Here is a 21,256-nt window from a genome sequence, read left to right as displayed (position 1 = left end):
GAGATACCATCTCACACCTGTTAGGAAGGCTTTTTACTTAAAAAATGTAAAAAAACAAGAGACAAGTGTTGGTGACGATGTGGAGAAAAGGGTAACCTAGTACATGGGGAGAATATAAATCGGTGCAGCCACTATGGAAAACAGTATGGAGGTTCCCCCGAAAATTAGAAATAAAACTGCTAATAGGTCAGCAGTCTCGCTTCTGGGGAAGTCGGTGTCTCAAAGAGCTGTCCGCACCCCCATGTTCATAGCAGCGTCGTTTACAGCAGCCAAGACACGGAAGCCACCTGAGTACCCATCGATCCTTGAACGGATGAAGAGGTTGTGATCTAAAAAACGTACCTACTGACTCTTCAATAAAACTATAAATCCAAAAGGGAAGAAAAAAAAGAGAGGTTTTGATCTACCTATGTATGTATGTATCTGTCTGTCTGTCTATCCATCCATTCATATATCTGTCCATCCAACCATCCATCCAGCCATCCATGTATCTATCCATCCATCAGTCTATCTGTCTGTCCATCCATCCATCCACCTGTGTATCCATCCATCCACCCGTCCATCCATCCATCCACCTATGTATACATCCATCCATCTGTCCATCCATCCATCCATCCATCCGTCTATCCATCCATACATCTATCCATTGATCCATCTGTCTATCTTATCCATCCATCCATCCATCCATGTATCTATCCATCCATCCGTGTATCTGTGTATCTATATATCCATCCATCCATCCGTCTGTCCGTCTGTCCATCCATCCATCCATCTATCCATCTGTCCACCCATCTATCCATTGATCCATCCATGTATCTATCCATCCGTCTGTCCGTTCATCTGTCCATCCATCCATCCATCCGTCTGTCCGTCTGTCCATCCATCCATCCATCCATACATCTATCCATCCATCCATCTAGATGTCTTATCTATCTAGCTGTCTGTCTAATGGAGTGTTACGCTGTTTATGCATGGAATGTTCAGCCACAAGAAAGAAATCTTGTCATTTGTGACAAAGTGGACGGTCCTAGAGGACATTATGCTAAGTGAAAAAAGCCTGACAGAGAAAAGACACAAACTGTGTGATCTCATATATATACCAATTCTTCAAAAAGACAAACCAAAAATCGAACTCATGGAAACAGAGTAGAAGGGGGATCACCAGGGGTTGGGTGGTGGGGGAAATGCAGAAGTGGCAGTCCCAGGGCACAAGCCTTCAGCTACAGTGTCTACATTTGTACAGGTCTCGTGCCTCAGGGGAGTTCACAGTGCTTCCTTGTCTACGTGTAACTCGCTGAGAGAGCAGGTCTGAGGCGTTCTCATTAATACATGCACAGACCTCAGGTGATAACTGTGTGGGGTGATGGACGTGCCAGTCTGACTGTGGTGTATTTCCCAGTTGTGCATACATCGTCCTAAATGTGTACTTCACTGTATATACAGTTGTATTTGTCAGTTGTACCTCAATAAAACTGTGGGGATAAACAGCAAGGCCCCACTGTATATAGCACAGTAAACTATATTCAAGATAACACCTTTAAACTTGCTTTAAATTTTTTCTACCCTGTTTTTTTTTTTTTTTTCATTTTTAAGAAACGTATGTAATTTGGCGTTGCCCCTTCCGAAACACAGGCTTTCTGTAGGCTTTTCCTGGAAGCATAAAATAATGTCCTGAAGGTGCAAAGGCAAGGAAGTAACGCTTTTTTGGGGGGCGGGGGCTCCTTGCAGGCATAGCCCTCCTGTACCTGCAGCTGTACCGGGTCACGTGTGACCAGACCTACCTGCTCCGGTCGCTGGACTACGTGAAGCGAACGCTTCGGAACCTGAACGGCCGGAGGGTGACTTTCCTCTGCGGAGATGCCGGGCCCCTTGCCGTCGGGGCTGTGGTTTACCATAAACTCAAAAGCGACTGCGAGTCCCAGGAGTGCATCACAAAGTGAGTTTTCAGAGCTGCAGGTACTTTCTCCAAATTCTCAGTCTGGCTGCAGAAAGAGGTTCAAAAGCAGAATTCGACTTTAATTCATCTACTCCTGCAAACAGGGCTCCGCTAGAAGCGAGGAGTTTGTGTAGCAGGCCTGATCACATGCTCCCTTGCTGTCCAAGCATGTGTTTGCCTTAATTTCCCCTCAGATTGAGGGGGGACCAAACATGGTTTCTCCTAAGTGGGTTTTGGCTGCCTTCAGTGCATGAAAATCAGCTTGTACACCTTAGGTGCACTTTAATTGTCTATGAAACAATTAGAGATTGTGAACTTTTACTACACCTGTTGGCTCATCTTCTCCTGAAGCGGCAGAAATCGGGGCTCACCGCCGTGGTCTGGAAGCATGTCTGGCAGGTGCCCGTTGGTTAATGTTTGTTAAAGATGGGACGGCTCAAGCTGTACATTTTGGTAACATTGTCATTAAGGTTTTAAATCACTTCCTTGTAATTCTGGATTTCAGAACTGAGCGTCTTGCGTGATTCAGAGCACTGTACGTGGTTCATATGTATGTATCTTACATGTTTTAGATGTAAATATAGAACTTTTGAACAGGAAGCTGTTCTGTTATTAGTTTTGAGATCTGAGAGAGAAATTTGGTTTTGTAGTGGGGAAGTTTTTGTTTTCCATTTTTTTTTTTAAATCCGTTTAAAGGGAAATAGATGATCTCTAAGGTGAGAGGGCTACTTGCGGTTTCAGGGGGAGGCACTGCAGACGTTCGCGGGTAATTTTTCTTGTCGCGCAGACTCTTACAGCTCCAGAGGAGCATCGTCTGCCGGGAATCGGACCTTCCCGACGAGCTGCTGTATGGCCGGGCCGGTTATCTGTACGCCTTGCTCTATGTGAACTCGGAGGTGGGCCCCGGCGCCGTGTGCGAGTCGGCTATCAAAGAGGTACTGCGGGATGCCCCCGACTGCGGCGTCCTGTCCCCGCCGCGGCTGCTTGTACAGACTTAGAGGGGTGGCTGGACTCTGCCTCTGGTGGGGGGGGGGGGGTAATTTCCTGAGGCATCTCATAAGATTAATAAACAGCCCCCTTTTCTTTTCTCCTATCAGGGATTTTTTTTTAAAAAAATTGGATCTGTATTAATTAAGCTGTTTTCACTAGAACCAAACAGCATCTTCAGAAAGACAGAATGTTTATTTCTCCTTCGCGAGGTCTCTGAACAGCTGGGGAGTCCAGGCGAATATGGTTCTTCTGTCTCGCTCCGCCTTATCTTAGGGCCGGGCCCTTCTCTGCAGGACCAGAGCCAGCTGAGCACCAGCAGCCCCCGGGGTGGTGAGGAGGTGGAGGCTGAGCACCTTCCTTAAGGCCGACTAGAAGTTGCCCGCCTCCCTTCTGCTCACATCCCACTTGAAGACTTCAGTCAGGTGACTGTGTGCAGCTGTCTGCATCTCGGAGGCCAGATGCTCAGCTAAAACTTGGAGCATTGTTACCAAAAGTATACAGGGGAGACGATATGAGGAAACGAGTGTCCTTGCCCCGTAATCACGACAGTTTTGATCTAACTAGGATCCTGCAATACACCTCCTTTCCTTAGCCTTTCATGAATAAAGCCAGTTCCTCCAGCCTTGGACGGTGTGCAGTCAGCCCGCAGCACCTGCTGGGGATTGGTGCCAGGAATCCTGTCAGACACCCGAATCCTGGGATGTTGGAAGTCCCTTGCGTCAAGTGTTTTATTTGCGCGTAACCTGCACACGCCCTCCCCTGTGCTTTAAATCATCTCTAGCTTACTTGTCACACCCAGTGTAAATGCTAGGGAAATAGTGGCACATATGCAGCCAATTCAAATTTTCCTTTTTGGGAACTTCCTGAATTCCCACCCCCCCTGATATTTTTGACCTGAGGTTGGTTGAATCTGTGGGTGTGGAACCTGCAGTGGATACGGAGAGGGGACCATACTTGCCAGTCTTTTGGGGAAAACATTGAAGCTACAAAGCAAGTAAAAAGTCTAGAAGAGTTTTAGAAGTTTTTCTAGATACTGGTAAACTGTTCATACAAAGACCCTTTGAATTCTTGGTTTCTACTTCTTAATATCTTTTTCTGTTCTGAGATTGTCTTCTGATTTCTCTCTGCCTGTATTTATTAATTAATAAAATAAAGGTAACAATGTTGGCTACTAACTAAAGATTTTTAGGTTGTCACCTGTCTATGTAAAGACGTGTCGTTGCTGTTAATTAGGCTAAAACAGATTTCAGTTGTTAAACTTGTGCTGTCTCGTTGTCTCTGCAGGTGGTCGATGCTATAATCGAGTCGGGCAAGTCCTTGTCGCGGGAGGAGAAGAAGGCTGAGCGCTGCCCGCTGCTGTATCAGTGGCACAGGAAACAGTACGTGGGCGCGGCCCACGGCATGGCCGGCATCTACTACATGTTAATGCAGGTGCGTGGCTGGCGCGGGGACCACATTCGGACAGATCTCCGCTGGGACAGCAGACGGGGGCTGAAGTCTTACTACAAACCAAGCAGGTCGAAATGAAATGAGGATCCTACCTGGAGTCCTGGCTCCCTAGGCCCTGCTGCATCCCCAGGCAGGGACCTCCTGAGAGCACATCCCGCGTGCAGTTTCGCGCTGGATTAGATGTCTGCTGCCCAGCTGTATTTCTGTCCAGGTCCTCCTGCTCTTGTAATAGAAAACCTTCCGGGGGCTGGAAGGGCTTCCAGAATCCAGACTGGGGCAGAGGCCTTTACATACTCAGACACCCCCAACTTGCGATCAGTTGCGTTCAGAATTTTTAACTATTTTACTGTTGTGGTTAGGACCTCGTCTCTGAGTCATCCCTGACATCTGGTGGGTTAAGTACTGACTCTTCCATCACACAAAGACCACACCCTGAGTACTGCTGCGGCCTGCTTCCAGCCTTATGGGCTGTGGGTCCCGTGGGTCCCCTCTCTGCTCTGCGCACAGCCTTCAGGCAGACCTTGGAGACATCGCGGGTTCGGTTCCAGACCGCTACGGTAAAGCAAATACCGCAGCGAAGCTAGTCATGGGAGCTTTTGGTCGCACAGTGCATATGATAAAAACTCTTACCATAGTGGATATAGAGGGAGTATATTTCAATGTAATAAAAGAACGAAGCTGGAGGAATAACCCTCCCAGACTTCAGACAATACTACAGAGCTATAGGAATCAAGACAGCATGGTATTGGCACAAAACCAGACACATGGACCAATGGAGCAGAATGGAGCGCCCAGAGATAAACCCACAGACTTGTGATCAGTTAATCTTTGACAAAGGAGGCAAGAATATGCAGTGTAGAAAAGACAGTCTCTTAGGCAAGTGGTGTTGGGAAAGCTGGACAGGTGCATGTAAATCAGTGATATTAGAACCCTCCGTCACACCACACACCAAGGACTTAAACATAAGACCAGACACCATAAACTGAGAAGAAAACATAGGTGAGATGTTCTGTGATATAAATCATAGCAGTGTTCTCCCAGGTCAGTGTATCAAGGCAATAGGAATAAAAACAAAAATAAACAAACCTGATTAAACGTAAGCTTTTGTACAGCCAAGGAGACTATCAACAGAGCAAAAAGACAGCCTACAGAATGGGAGAAAATATTTGCGTATAATGCGACTGACGAGGGCTTAATTTGCAGAATATACAGACAGCTCAGTAACAAGAAACATACAACCCAATCCAAAAATGGACATAAGACCTAAACAAGCAATTCTCCAGTGAAGACATGCAACTGGCGAAGAGGCCTTTGAAAAAATGCTCAATATCACTAATAATCACAGAAATGCAAATCAAAACTGCAATGAGGTATCACCTCACACCAGTCAGAATGGCCATCATTCAAAAGTCCACAAATGACAAATGCTGGAGGGGCTGTGGAGAAAAGGGAACCCTCCCACACTGCTGGTGGGAGTGCAGTTTGGTGCAGCCACTGTGGAAAACAGTATGGAGGTTCCTCAAAAGACTAGGAATAGACTTACCATATGACCCAGGAATCCTGCTCCTGGGCATATATCCAGAAGGAACTCTACTTCAAAATGACACCTGCACCCCAATGTTCATAGCAGCACTATTTACAATAGCCAAGACATGTAGACAGCCTAAATGTCCATCAACAGATGACTGGATAAAGGAGAAGTGGTATATTTATACAATGGAATACTACTCAGCCATAAAAAATAGCAAGGCCATTTGCAGCAACATAGATGGACCTGGAGATCATCATTCTAAGTGAAGTCAATCAGAAAGAAAGAAAAATACCATATGAGATCACTCATATGTGGAATCTCAAAAAAAAGTGACCCAAATGAACTTATATGTAAAACAGAAACAGACTCACAGACATAGAAAACAAACTTACGGTTACCAGAGGGGAAAGGGGGTCGGGGGTAAGTTGGGAGTTCACGATACACAGATACTAACTAATATATATATATATATATGAAAGATAAATAGTAAGGTCCTACTGTGTAGCATAAGGAACTATACCTTGTAATAGCTTATAATGAAAAAGATGAAAAGAAATACATTTATAATTTATATGTGTATATGTATGTATATAAATTATATATATATGTTATAACTGAATCACTGTGCTGTACACCAGAAATTAATACCACATTGTAAATCAACTGTATATCAATTAAAAAAAAAAAAGGAATTGCCATCAGCTTCCTTTGGCAGTCGCTAAGCAGCGGTGTGCCAGGACCCGGTCTCACAAGGGCTCACCACGCATGTGTCTCCCAGCCCTGCTCTTGGTGGCTGCCGAGCACCGAGGTGGCTCTGTGTGCGGTTTCATTTGGAAGGCCGTCAGAACGGCATACACAAAACGTTTCAAAATAATCACTTCAACAGAACTCCACTTTCACGGTGGCAGGAAAATCATTCAAAACCCCAGGGAAATGAGAAAACAGACACCCAACTTGTTTGTTGATACTTGAAGTCCTCTTGGAGCCCCACACAGCAAATATGTAGACAGAGTGGATGAAGGAACATCAGGTGGCCTCAGAGGACAGAGGACCATCGCACAGAATGCCTGAGGGGGAGGATGCCAGCAAAAAGGAAGCCAGTTTGTCCCGGAGCACCCTAGCCCTCAGGAACTCTAAGTGCCACGTGCCGTCGAAGGCAGTGGCGGACGGGTGTCCACGGGAGGGGTGAGGTCAGGGCAGCAGAGGGCTGCTGTGAAGATCTGGATGCAGAACAGTTTGAACTCTGCAGTGAGGTCATCCTACTGGGAGGTGACCGTTCCTCCCCTGACCCTTGCTGGAGAGGACAGTGAATGGTCCGGAGGAAGTGAACCAGTTCTTTCTAACTTAAGAAAGCCAGGTGGGAAGGAGAGTTGAAGGGATGCAGAACTGAAACGGGAGCTTCATGAGTGTCCACACAGCCAGCCTCACACACCACCGGCTCTCCCTCCCTGGCTGGCAGCACCGCCGCCATCTCCCACAGGAGACTGAAGTTTCTTTTTCTGGAGAAACAGTTTCGATAAAAGATTTATAGATAAAGGTGTGTGAACGTCTTCATTTAAAAAGTTAGGTAGGATCCTGTGGTGGTTAATTTTGTGTTAATGTGGCTGGGCTACCATGCCCAGGTATTGGGTCACACATTATTCTGGGTGTTTCTGAGGGTGTAGTGGGTGAGATTGACGTTTCAACGGGTGGACTTTGAATGAAGATGTTTGCGCTCCATGAGGTGGGTGGGCCTCTTCTAATCAGTCGAAGGCATCCCTGAGCAAGAAGGAATTCTCCAGCAGACGGCCTTCAGCTTCGTGTGCAGCGTCAACAGGGATCGATGCCCAAGTCTTAAGTAGCTGGAGAATTGAATTAATTCTAATCTTAGATGCTCCTCGGTATTTCTAGGTAATTGCTGCTTAAATACATGTAGAGGTTAAAAAAAAAAAAAAAACACGGAAAAACAAATGTTTTGGTTTTGTTTGTTTAAAGCCAGCAGCAAAAGTGGACCAAGAAATCTTGACCGAGATGGTGAAACCCAGCATTGATTACATGCGCCACAAGAGATTTCGATCTGGGAATTACCCGTCATCGCTGAGCAATGAGACAGACCGGCTGGTGCACTGGTGCCACGGGGCGCCGGGTGTCATCCACATGCTCATGCAGGCGTACAAGGTCAGTGCAGCCTCCGTCCTGAGCACCCACGTGTGCAGAGACAGTCAGCACCTCCAAGCTTCCCGTTTGGTTTTGATAAGCGCATTTGCTTGCAAACGTAAAACCTTTTGAATTCACGTTGTTACAGAAAGTCTTTTTATTTTGCTGCTTACCACTGGGGTTAGAGCTGTCAGTGTACGTGTGTGTGTTTTAACAGGAATCGTATTCATGTGTTAAAAAAAAAAACTAAATGACAGCATACTAATGATTTTTATTCTAATAAGTACAAATAACCAGTAAGGCAGTGGACAGTATTATAACCAAAATGCCTCTTTGTTTGACGTCACATCATTTGATTTCCTTGTTTGCATAAGCTTTTATTGCTTGACGTGATGGTGAAGATTCAGGAGCTTTTAAATTTGAGTTTAAAACTACTATAAAATTATTTACAAGAGAAAATGTGGCATTCAAATTTTTACACAGAGTGGGTAATTACAAGAAAACAGGCAGTAATTTTATTAATTAATTGCAGTAGGGTCTAGATCTGGGCACAGTATTAAGAATACTGTTGATTCCTCTCCTGGACTTTGAATTGTCATGCCAGTTGAAAGCGAACAACGCTTCTTCTGCAATTTTATTTCTGTTTTAATGCATCATTATTTGTAATAATTAATGTCAGAGATTGTTGCTTATAGACCCAAGTATGTAACTGTCAGCACAATGATCGATAAGTGTCTGGCAGGGTCTCTCAGTTCTGCAGAAACAGATGGAGTCACGGGAGCAGAATTCACTTGTCTACATGACAGTTACAGGAGAACTGGCCCCTGATTGAATTTTATTTTCCTTTTATGAGTAACTATAGTAAGTTAGTTAGAAAAACTGAGGAATTCTCTCAGGTTTTTGGCTAATTTCTCAGAATTTTTTTAGTCCTACAAAACACGAAAAATAATTCACATAATGTAAAAGTCAAGTGTAAGCATTCAAGAAGGTAACTCAAAGTTACGGTTTTTGGTGAGAGGGAAGCCTGGTAAGTATACTTTTTGGAAATAGGAAGAACTTAGTGATTCGTGTTCCTAACACTATTTCAGCTTTTGAATTAAAACTCGATTCTGTTCGCATCGCTGCCTCCCGTTTTCTAGACTTTAGAACAGTTGTATCTTCAGGGACATAGAGATAAGTCTAATATAATAAATATCCAACCAGAGTATCTGAGCACAGTATTGACAGCGCAAACAGGAACCCTCTGATACTCAGAACAGACACATGACTTCATTGAAAGTGGAAGTTTCTGCTTGTCTGACCCCTTTTGTCTTTCGCATTAAAGACGATCAGCTGTCGAGGGAGGCACTCCTGGCAGCCGATGGCCTTGGCTCCTGGGGGTCTCCCCACGCATTTCAGCGCCTGAGCTGTGGGTGGGGAGCACTAAGACCCCACGCTTAGTCACTGAAACTTCATTTTGTCCATTTACGTCAAGATTCTCAAACATGAGGAAGGAGGAGGTACAGCAGGATTTTCTAGGGCAGAGGCACCAGTGGGAATTTGGAGACACGTTTATAACACGGTTTTACAGTTGGGGGTGAAGGGAGGGAGGGTGTAGCTCAAGCGGTAGAGCGCGTGCTTAGCGCGCAGGAGGTCCTGGGTTCGATCCCCAGTCCCTCCTCTAAAAATAAACTGAATTACCCCCCCCGCCAAAATAAAGTAATTAAATACTATAATAATAAATAAACATATTTAAAAAAACAAAACAAAACAATTGGGGGTAAAAATACATCTTCCTAGTGTAAGTGAGTGGAGTGAAATTTGTGTTTGGCCGGGGCAGGGGGTGGTGCACAGCTGGGGAAACAGCTCTTAGACTGTTTTCTCTCAAGTTATTGTTAACTGAGAGTAAGAGGGTCCGCGTCCATTGAGACCATCTCTTAAAATCAGGAAGTGTTTAACTTTTGTTTAGTAACAGGCGTTCAACAGTGTCTTATGCTGGCACGTAAAGATGTTAAGTGCTTCAGGAACACTCATGAAGGCGTAAGGTGTTCAAGCATTTGAAAACCTTATTAATGTCTTTCACAAATAAAACTGTAAGTTGAGTCCAGCTTCACTCACTTTCTTTTCCCTTCCTGTAGGTGCTAGTCACCTTTCAGCTAGGGTTTGCTCTTCTTTGTATGAACATGTTATTGTATTGTATTGTATTGTATTGTATTTTGTTTTGTTTTAACTTTTTTTACTGAGTTATAGTCATTTTACAATGTTCTGTCAAATTCCAGTGTAGAGCACAATTTTTCAGTTATACATGAACATACATATATTCATTGTCACATTTTCTTTGCTGTGAGCCACCACAAGATCTTGTATACATTTCCCTGTGCTGTACAGTATAATCTTGTTTATCTATTCTACATTTTGAATTCCCAGTCTGTCCCTTCCCACCCCCCGCCCCCTTGGCAACCACAAGTTTATATTCTATGTCTGTGAGTCTGTTTCTGTTTTGTGTTTATGTTTTGTTTTTTTGTTTTATTTTTAGATTCCATATATGAGCAATCTCATATGGTATTTTTCTTTCTCTTTCTGATTGACTTCACTTAGAATGACATTCTCCAGGGACATCCATGTTGCTGCAAATGGTGTTATGTTGTCATTTTTATGGCTGAGTAGTATTCCATTGTATAAATACCACGTCTTCTTTATCCAGTCATCTGTTGATGGACATTTAGGCTGTTTCCATGTCTTGGCTGTTGTAAATGGTGCTGCTGTGAACATTGGGGTGCAGGTGTCATTTTGAAGTAGGGTTCCTTCTGGATATATGCCCAGGAGCAGGATTCCTGGGTCATATGGGAAGTCTATCCTAGGCTTTTGAGGAATCTCCACACTGTTTCCCACAGTGGCTGCACCAAACTTCATTCCCACCAGCAGTGCAGGAGGGTTCCCTTTTGTATGAACATGTATTACTTAAAATTATTTAGTATTTTAGATGGCCTTGGGAAAAAAAGTCAAGATTTTAACAATATTTCCATGCTGTAGTAGGAACTTTATTAACTGTAAATGGTTTCCCAACAAATTACATTTGGGGACCTCATAGCTGGAAGCTACTTTGATGAAGAGCTAACAGTCAGTTCTTGATTATCTGACGGTAAATCACAGGTAACGGCAACAAATTCTGCCTTCCTCTGACCGCACATTTAAGCCCTAGGACACTAGCAGTTTGTATGGACTTGGCGGGGTAAACAAATGCTCACGTCGGTCAAATGAAATTGCATTTGGAAAGGTAAACACGTTGCCCAAGAAAACCGCGTGAGTCACCCCGAAGTGGTATCAGTGGAATCCTTTGATTCTGCGCTAAATGAATGAGACAGCCGTGCCCCCCTCCCTAAACCCGCAAGCCTGCTCTGACATTCCCAGAGCAGAGCTGTGTTAGGAATGTGTCCTGATGGGCACCTGCTGACTGTACATCAGGAAATATTTTCATAGAAATTATGTTCCAAAAGCTCATTTGTAAGTTGGTTTTTTCCCAACATGGAATGTCTGTCTAGGTGGTGTATATCAGAGTCACCTGGAGAGATTTTTTTCCAACTGTGCGTCCTCCTTCCTCAAGATTCTGATACCTTCCTAATGTTAAGCATTATTTATAAAAATACTATGATTTATCCCTTTGTTTTTCAACTGTGTCTGCTTTTTTTTTTTTTTTTTACACTATTTTGAATAAGCTGCAGTGAACATTCTTGCTACATACAGGTCTTTCTGTGGACGTGTGTTTTCATTTCTTTGCCGCTGATGCCTGGGAGTGGAATTGCTAAATCAGAAGGTAGCCTGTTGGGTTTGCTAAGACCCTGCCAGACCTCTTCTCCAAGGGCTGAGCCGTTTTGCATCCCGTCAGCGGCTCAGGGGGGTTCGGGTTGTTCTACGTCTCTGTCGGCACTTGGCGTTGGAAGCCGCCTCGGTTTTACTCTGGTGGGTGGTTCATCGTGGTTTTAGTTTGCGTCTTCCTGATGATTAAGGATGTTGAGCAGTTTTGCTTGTGCTCATGGGTCGTGTGTACAGTTGACCCTTGAACAACACGGATTTGAACCGTGTGGGGCCACTTTTATGAGGATTTTTTTCAACAAATAGTTACAGTACCGCACAGTCCAGGGTGGGTTGAATCTGAGGATACAGAAGGGCACACAGAGGGGGCCGACGGTAACGTTATGTAAGTGTTTCCAACCCCCACGTTGCTCGTGGGTCAGCTGTGTATCTTTGTTGAGTGTCTGTTCATATCTTTTACCCACACTGTTTTATGTATTTTATTTTTTATCCCTTCGTTACTGAGTTGTAAAAGTTCTTCATATGTTTCGGTTACAAGTCCCTTTGTTAGATACATGTTTTGGAAATAATTTCTCCCAGTCTGTAGTTGGCCTAATCATATTTTCTTTTTTTTTTTTTTTAGTTTTTTTTTTATTATTTTTTATTGATTTACAATCATTTTACAATGTTGTGTCAAATTCCAGTGTAGAGCACAATTTTTCAGTCATACATGAACATACATATATTCATTGTCACATTTTTAAATCATATTCTTTATGAATATGAATACAGTTTTTAATTCTGATAAAGTCTATCTTATCCTTTTTTTTTTTTTTTTTAATGGCAGTCACTTTCTGTATCTTGTCTAAGAAATGTTACTTACCCCCAGGTTACACCGATAATGTTCTCCAGCATGCTTCATAGATTTAGATTTTACATTTAGAACTGTGATCTGTCTCAAATTAAGTTTTGTATGTTATAGGAGGAGGTAATTAGGTTTATTTATTTACTGGTTTATTTTAACAGAGGGACTGGGGATTGAACCCGGGACCTCGTGCATGCTAAGCACGTGCTCTACCCCTGAGCTCTACCCTCTCTCCCAAGTTTTGTATGTTACATGAAGCAAGGAGTGAGGTTTTTCTTTTAACCATAGGGGTATCTGATTGTTCCCACATCACTTGTTGAAAAGATGCTTATCCCCCCCCCCCCCATTTGATTGATTCAGTGCGTATAAAGGCACTTGCTTGGTCAAGACCAAGAGACCTGCTAAGTGTGGGTTTATTTCTAGGCTCTGTTCTGTTACTCTGGCCTGTTTACCTGTCACTATGGTACCATGTGGATTGAATTAGTCTAGCTTTATTGTAAGTTTCAAAGTCAGGTAATTTAAGGCTGCAACTTTGTTGCTCCTTTTCAGAATTGCTTTAAATATTCCACATTGGAATCCTTTGCATCCTATATAAGTTTTAGAAATTAGTCAGTGTCTGCAAAAGAGGTCTGTTGGGATTAAGACTGAAACTGCATTCCATCTGTAGATCAATTTTGGTAGAAATGATGTCAATATTGACTGTTCTTACCCACAGATACGGTATGTCTCTCCGTTTATTTACATTTTCTTTCACATATGTCAGTAACATTTTATACTTTTTGATGTCTTTATATTTAATGTGTGTCTCTTCAGAATTGGGACTTGCCTAGCAAGGCAGCCTCACAATCTCGGCCTTTAATTTGAAATGTTCAGTTCATGTATAGTTAATGTCATTATTTATATTGGGTTGGATTTGGCTCAGCCTCTTTTCCACGTGGTTTCTGTTGGCTGCATCTTAGAACTTTTTTTTTTTGATCTTTGGTTTTTTTCCTTCTTGCCTTTTTTAGGGAGGTAGGAGAGATTAATTGGATATTTCCTAGAATTCCATTGTAATTTCTCTGTTGGCTCTTCAACTGTCTGTTTGCACATATTTTTAGTGGTCGCTCAATACGCGTCTTTAACATTGCAACATACAGATTGCAATACACGTTAACTTTTCACAGTCCGCTCAGCGTTAACACTGTAACTTCACAGAAACTGTAGGAAAGGACCGGGTGCGCGTTGTCTGACTGCAGCCCTGTACGTCTTCACTGTCAGACGTGTCAGCAAACGCTGCAAACCCCCAATACCGTTTTATAATTTTTGCTTTTTAAATGGTCCTATGTATTTTAAGGAAATTAAGACAAAAGAACGTGGGCTTTGATATGTTTGCGTATTTCCCCTTTTCGGTGCTCTTTGCTCCTCCCGGACGTTCCAGCCCCTCACCTGGCACCGTCTCCTTCAGCCCAAAGAACCTCCATTAGCATTTCTTGTAGTCTAGGTTTGCTGGCCATACATTGATTTTCACGCATCTTACGTCTGTCTTTATTCCCCCTTCATTCTTTAAAGATATTTTTGCCGAGAGTAGAATTCTACGCTGACAGTTTAATTTTTCCCTTTCAGAACTTCAAAAGATTCAGCTCCACTGTCTTGTGGCCTCCACGGTTCTGAGAAATCCGTCATCCATTACGCGCAGTGTGTGTCTTCTCCGGAAGCTTTCAGAATTTCCTCTTTTTTTGGTTTTCAGTTTTATCATGCATGCACCTCTGTGTCTGTCTCTATTTGTCCTGCTTTGACATTCCTTAAGCTCCTTAAACTTGTAATTGCATGTCTGTCAGTGCATTTGCTAAACGTTAAGCCATTACTTTCCAACAGGTCTCTGAGGCTTTTATTTTTAGGGTTTTTTTCCTTTTCTGTAATTCAGATTGTGTAATTTCTGTGTAACTCCCATTTATCCAGCTTCGTCTTCACTAATGGTTTCCTTTTCTACATCCAGTCTGCTATTCAGCCTACTCAGTGAGTTTACTTATCTCACCTGTTGGCACTTTTTCAGTTCCCGGGTTTCTGTTTCTTTTTATAGTGACATTTTCTCTCAGATTTCCAGACCATTCATTGACAATGAGTGTAGTTTCCTTTTCACCCTGAAAGATTTTAAATAACTGCCTCAGATCCTCATTTCTGTTTTCAACACTTGGTCGTCTCAGCGTCTGTCGGAGAAGTCACAACGGCCACCCAGAGTTACACAGTTAGTGTTTGTGGAAGAGGGAATCCAGCCAGTGTCTTCCTACTCCAGGTCCCTTGCGTCCAGAGACAGTGCATGCCTCTTCCGGCTTTTAGTCCTGACGTTGCCCAGGGAAATTCACCATTCGAGAAAAGTAAGGTGGATAAGTAAACAGATTTTCTGGCCAAGTTTTAATGGCTATGATGTAGAGGTGATGGGGCAAGGAATAGCGACTTTATTTGGAAAGCTGGCAGACCGAGAAGATGGGGGTAATGTCCTGGAGAACCATCTTCCCCACGTCAGAATTCAGGCTCCTTTTATACTAAAAAGGGGGAGGGGGTGTGGTTGGTTGGTGTAAACTTCTCGGTGCAGGAATCCTTTGTTCTTGCAGCCGTCCCCGGGGGTCAGGTCATGGCGCCCCTGCAGACCTCCAGCAAAACAAATGTCATTTTCTATTCTGCAACTTGTTGTCTTTAAGTACAAAAGTGTTAACATCCTTAAAGGTCAGAGCCTTGAGAATGGGCTCTCCTGTCTATTTCAGGCTAAAGGCAACACTGTTTTATAAAAGGTGCAGAGCCGGCAAGACTGAGCCCAGAAAGCAGGGCACAGGGTTAAAGCCAAAGGAACAGATCTCATATGGAGTCAGATCTGTTCTTTTCTGCTACACTATTAGCTTTGATCAAATGTTTGTGTAGGATGGGCAAGTTTCTCTTTATAGTTCATCTGAAGAGGCTTCAGACACAAGCGACAGGATGGAGCGTGTGTGCTGGCAGGGCAACGTGAAGGAATGGTAGCTGATGGCAGCTCAGAAGTCGTTAGCTCTGTCTGGGTGCCAGGCACTGTTCAAAGAGCTGCTTGTACGTGACTTCATCTTAACCCAACAAGCCGCTGAAATAAAGAAATGGTGAAGAAGACAAAGACGTAAGAGGTGAAGTGACTTGTCCAGGGCCCCCGTTAACGGTGACAGAGCTGAGATTCAGACGCCGGCAGTCTGACCCCAGAGCCCGAGTCTCAGTGCTTTCATGACTGCAAGTTGCTTCTGACCCCGCGAGACTCTGCCCTGGGAGCGGTGACTGACGTGGGAGTGTGGCCCTGCCCCGGGGCGGACCCTGGGTGCGGTTCAGGCCCTTTGCTTTCCCTGCAGCCTCCGACCTTCTCAGCCACGTGCCCAGGAGGAGGTCACTGCTCGGCAGTCATAAGGAGGGTCCTGTTTTCCACCCCAGGAATGTGTCCCCAGTGACCTTTTTGCCACTGATCTGTGGTCCAAAACTCGTTTGCCCTAGAATGCAGTGAGTTAGGCAGGTGGAGAGTGCTCATGAGAGATTCGGAGGAGAGGACGAGGGAGAGGCCAAAAGTGATGTGTGAAGGGAATCTGGGGAGGTGAGAATGGCGCTTTGTCTCGCCGGGCGTGCTTTGTCTGTCCACTTAAGCCCCTCCCCGGAGCTGGAAGCACTGTGCGAGTTTACGTCCTCTCATGGGGCACTTTTCGTGCGTGGCTGACCTGGGATATAGAATGTTCCAGACGTAGCCGCCAGGATGCTGTGAAACCGTCGACCACCCGCTACACGAGCAGGAATTTCAGGGCCGCAGCCTGGGTCTGTTGGTGACAAAAACATCTTCACAAAAGAGATCTGCTAGTTTCCCCTTTGCTTTTTGAACTCCGTCTTAGAACTGCTTTTGAAAAACCAGGCACGGACGGAGGACGAGGAGGAGGAGGAGCGGACGGGGCCGCGGGGCTGCTGGTGTGATGCTCCGGCGGGGGTTGGTCCTACCCCCCCCCCCACTCCCCCGCTGCCTGAACAGGAAGGGAAGCGTTTTGCTGCCTCTTATGGAAGCCGTCTCTTTAACGCTGACCTGCTCTCCCCGGCCCAGGTGTTCAAGGAAGAGAAGTACCTGAAGGACGCCATGGAGTGCAGCGACGTGATCTGGCAGCGGGGCTTGCTGCGGAAGGGCTACGGGATCTGCCACGGGGCCGCCGGCAACGGCTACTCCTTCCTGTCCCTGTACCACCTCACGCAGGACAAGAAGTACCTCTACCGCGCCTGCAAGGTACGGGCCTCCGGCCAGGCGGCCCCGGGCCCCCCGGAGCGTGCACAGCGCCCCGCACGCTCCCTCCTCCTCCGGGCGTGCTCTCCCGGCTCTGGGGCTCCTCCCGGCCCAGCCTTGCCCCTGGCCGCTCTGTGTCAGGGGCCCCTCCTGTGAGGTGGGTCCAGGGAGCGACCTGCTCGGGTGCCCTCCTGCGCAGTTAACTAGCTTTATGACTTGGGGCGCTCCTTCAAGCTTCAGTGTCCCCATCTGTAAAAATGCTACCCTCCTCGGTTTGTTTCAGGAGGAATTAATTGAGATAACGGGCAGGTCGCCTTTAGCGGCCCCTGCTTACCAGCCTCCAGTGTTTCCCACGGCCGCTTGTCCAGGTCACGGCCCTCAGTGGTGCCTGGAGTGGAGCCCGGCGCCACGTAGAGGCGAATTAAGTATGCATCCGAGGTGTGAAAACGAATGCGCAGAGCAGCACCCGGAGAATGTTGGCAGGTGTTTTTATTATTATACACACTTCACAGAATAGAGTTACAGAGACGCAGAAAAACAGAATACACCAGAGTGTTGACCATGACGCTTGGTAGACGGAGGCGTTCCGGGCGGCTTATTCTGTAAATTTCTTACTGTCATGAGACCTTTTCTCCAACCAGGTGGACTAGAGCCCCCCGCCCCGGTGCCCGGGACACGTGTGCTGCTCAGTGTCCGCACGCGCAGAGGGGCGCAGGGGGGGCAGGCGCTGAGCGCGGGCGTCGGGAGGTGACCTAGGGCACAGCTGGAGGGGTGGGAGCCTTGCCACCAGCGGAGGGGGCTGGAGGGTGCGTCCTCCGTCCCTGTGGCCGGAGCAGGCGACGGGGCAGGACAGGTGAGGGCGGCGATCATAGCAGCAGGTGGTGAAGGAAACGTGGAGACTGGCAGAGACCGCACGCCGGGCGAGGCACGGCTAGTTTTCTGAAGGTGACGAGCTTGGCAGGTGGCCGGGCAGGTGTGGCGAGGCGAGGTGGAGCCCGCCGGGTACGGGGGATGCTGTGCACAGGCCGGGAGCGCTGGGGGCTGCGGGGGGCTGAGCGGTGGAGTCGGGGGGACGGAGGCCAGGGGAAGCGCGTCCTCGCCTGTAGTCAGCCCACCTCAGCCTTGGGCACACCTGAGCCTCAGTGGGGAGCTCTGAGAGAATGCCGGGAGCCCCCCCTAGATCAGGCGGGAGGGGGCCCAGCCCCCAGGGGGTGCTCGTGGCCAGCCTTGCGGGTCCTTCTCCGGAAGGGGGGCCTCCCAAGGGTGTGGAATTTGTGTTCAGACTCCTCTCTTGAAGGGCTCGCCATGGTCGCAGTGGAATGAACGGGGTAGAGGTCGGGTTTCTCCAAACTGTTGCTTAATGATTAATGCAAGAAATGTTGAGTTATAAACCGAGGCGTGGGCTGCCATACGGAAGGGGAGAGATTCAGAAGCACTTCGGATGTTGGGACCACGGAATTTAGTGGCTTTTTTTTAATGTGGAGAAGAGGGAGATGGACGAATGTCGCCCTGATGTCTGACTGGGGCCACCAGATGGCTGGGGCGTCACACGAGCTGGAAGAGGGAGCGGGTTCGGAGGCAGGAGGCAGGGGAGGTCTTATTTTATACGCACTGAGTTTGATGCTCCTTGTGATTCTCTGTATACATGTGACCAAAAAAATAAGTTCCCTTAAGCAGAAACAGGGAAACGCATTATAATGTAAAAACCCGTTGGAGAGGTTTAAGAGGGAAGGACCGGGAGCGCAAGGGAAGTGGCTGAGAAAGCAGAGGGCTGACTTCTCAAGATGAGCCCGCGGCCGATCACAGCGGGCGGCCCCCTTTGGAGGGGAGTGCCACCCGACAGGCGAGGGGACGGGCCCAGGCAGGTGTCCCCCGCTCAGAAGACGGGGTGCTGCGTCCCCACCGAGCCCGCACTCCTGACCGCTCGCCCCCCCCGGGACTCTGGTGTCTTTGATTCTCGGTGGACTCCCCGTGGTGTCTCATCTGTCACGCTTGCCCGAGTGCGGTCTCCGCTCTTACAGACACATCTGTTCCCTCCTAGTTCGCAGAGTGGTGTCTCGAGTACGGAGCACACGGGTGCCGCATTCCCGACAGGCCCTACTCTCTCTTTGAAGGTAAGCGCCGGGAGCAGCTCCAGGCCTCCGTGTCTGGGGGCGGGAGTCTGTCCCTCTGTCCGTCTGCACCGGCCCTGTCACGGCTGGTCATCCTGACCCCGCAGCTGTTAGATGGCTGTGAGCAGAACCGTTCACTGCTGAAAGTCACCCGAGTCTCTTTCCTGGCCCATTTTGGGCTCCTGTGAAAGTCTTCCGGGTATTTTGGGATCTTTTGTGAAATTTGTAGGGATGCACAACGCAGGCTGCGTGCTGCTCAGTAATGGAGGAAACAGTAAGTTCCCTCCCCTGCATTTCATCTGCGACATTGTGTGTGTGGCATTGACCTGTTCACAGCCGACTTGGTCGGTTATTTAAAATAATGTAATTGTTCAAGTCTTAGAAAGAATAACCAACATTAGTAATTTAAAAGTGTTAAAAAGTAAAAATAGTCACTGGAAAAAATACTGAGAGAAAATTGAAGACAGTTCTGGAAAACAGGAAACCAGCAAAGAACATTGAGTCTTCTGCAGGCACAGAGCATACAGAATGCAATTCAGGAAGGCGGAACAGAAGTCCCACAGAGACGTCAGATAGTCTTCGCTTAGTGTATATGTGTGTGTGTGTGTGAGTGAGAACTGGGTACTTTGCAACACAAGCCGCGGGAACCAAAGGGCAAAGCTTAAATGTGTTAGGGTGAATCGATGCTGACTTTTTAAGGAACTTGAGAGCTGCATTTCATTCTAATTCCAAAATACATTTCAGAAGGAATAAATGATTGGATACTTTTTTTAAAAAAAATCAAAGAGGGTTGAGCTTGGTCGGGTGCTTTTCCTGCATCAGGTGATAAGATCACGGTTCTTCTTTGACTTCCTAGTGTTCTGGGTCACGCTGGTCGATTTTCGAATATTAAGCCAGTCTTGCGTCTCTGGGATAAACCCCACTTGGCCCTGGTGTACAGTTCTGACCCTGCGGAACTGTATTTGCTAATATTTTGTTGAGGGTTTTTGCATCTATCTGCGTGAGGAATATAGTTTTCCGTTTTTACACCGTCTTTGGTTTTGCTGTCAGGGCAATACTGGCTGATACTGAATTGAGAAGTACCTGCTCCTCTCTTTTCTGAAACAGATTGTGTATTAATTGGTGGAAAAAATTGGTGTTAATTCTAATTCCAATTTAAAAGTTAGGATGGAGTTCTTCAGTGAAAATCTTCCTGGCTTCGAGTTTTCTTTTTTGGGAGTTTTGAATTTATAAATTGAATTTGTTTAATAGTTTATAAGGCTGTTCAAGTTATCTATTTCATATTCAGTGAGTTTTAGTACTTTGTATTTTTGAGATATTGCTGCATTTCTTGTATGGGGTCAAATTTATGTGCATAAAGCTTCGGTACTATTCCTTTATTATTATTATTATTATTATTATTATTAATGTTTTTGGTGTCTAAATTGTAGTGATAATGCAGTTTTATTTTTGCTATTGATAAATATTTTAATCATATAATAGAAAAACGAGCAGAAAATGGAGCATTTGTTACTCTCTTTTGCAGAATAAGATCCTTTTGACACCTAAGAAATTATAATGAAAAAGTATTTCTCGGAATAAACATTTTTAGTCTTTTGTAGCATAAAAATGCAGTGTATTTGAGTCAGATATAACGGTTAAAACGTGAACTCTGAATGGAGTTCATTCAGGTTTATAACTTCAGGTTTGTGGTGGCCACGTTAGAGCCGCAGTGGGTGACAGTCTTTGAGGGTCTGCTCCCTAAAGGCTGGGGAGTTACCACATCACCTGTTCGGCTGTGCCTCCCAAGAGCCTGGCAGTAGACAGTGACCAGGTTCTTGTCGGATGGGTGAGCGCGTGTCAAGGCCGCCGGGCTGGCAGGGTCGCAGCACCTGTGTCCCTCTCTGGAGGAGTCCCTCTTGCCCACGTGTTCTTCGGGGAGGCCTGCTGCCCCGCCCCCAAAACAAGAACACGGGGTCCTTTCAGCGTGGCCAGCTCTGCGACCCCTCCTGATGGTGTTGGGGTCGCTGTCCACTTCCAGCCACTTCTGATAGATCAGTGGTTTTCAGGTATCTTATGCTGATGGAACCCTTTTCCAAACAAAAACTTCAGGGACGGCTGGGAACAGCCCAAAGGTGGGAGAACAGCTGCGCCTGTAACCGAGTCCAAACTCGTGCTCGCCGCACGACAGGCCAGTAAATCGGGAGATGAGGTGCTGGGGCGGGGAAGAGTGACTTTTTTG

General features: G+C 46.2%; 1 protein-coding gene across 5 annotated transcripts in view; it reads left to right on the top strand.

Moving 5' to 3' along the window:
- The window catches only part of LANCL2 (LanC like glutathione S-transferase 2), a 57,432-nt gene that overhangs the window by 32,475 nt on the left and 3,701 nt on the right, over positions 1-21,256 (top strand). For all 5 annotated transcript variants that reach the window (XM_031445014.2, XM_064482321.1, XM_064482320.1 and 2 more), the window contains 6 exons: positions 1,729-1,936; positions 2,724-2,871; positions 4,211-4,357; positions 7,881-8,063; positions 16,751-16,927; positions 18,966-19,038. In XM_031445014.2, the coding sequence (XP_031300874.2) occupies positions 1,729-1,936; positions 2,724-2,871; positions 4,211-4,357; positions 7,881-8,063; positions 16,751-16,927; positions 18,966-19,038 (936 nt within the window). The remainder of the gene's footprint in view (positions 1-1,728; positions 1,937-2,723; positions 2,872-4,210; positions 4,358-7,880; positions 8,064-16,750; positions 16,928-18,965; positions 19,039-21,256) is intronic.

The sequence above is a fragment of the Camelus dromedarius genome, chromosome 35 (assembly GCF_036321535.1).
Source record: "Camelus dromedarius isolate mCamDro1 chromosome 35, mCamDro1.pat, whole genome shotgun sequence".
Classification (NCBI taxonomy): domain Eukaryota; kingdom Metazoa; phylum Chordata; class Mammalia; order Artiodactyla; family Camelidae; genus Camelus; species Camelus dromedarius.
The sequence above is the reverse complement of the archived record's forward strand: the minus strand, read 5'-3'. Positions and strand labels throughout refer to the sequence as shown.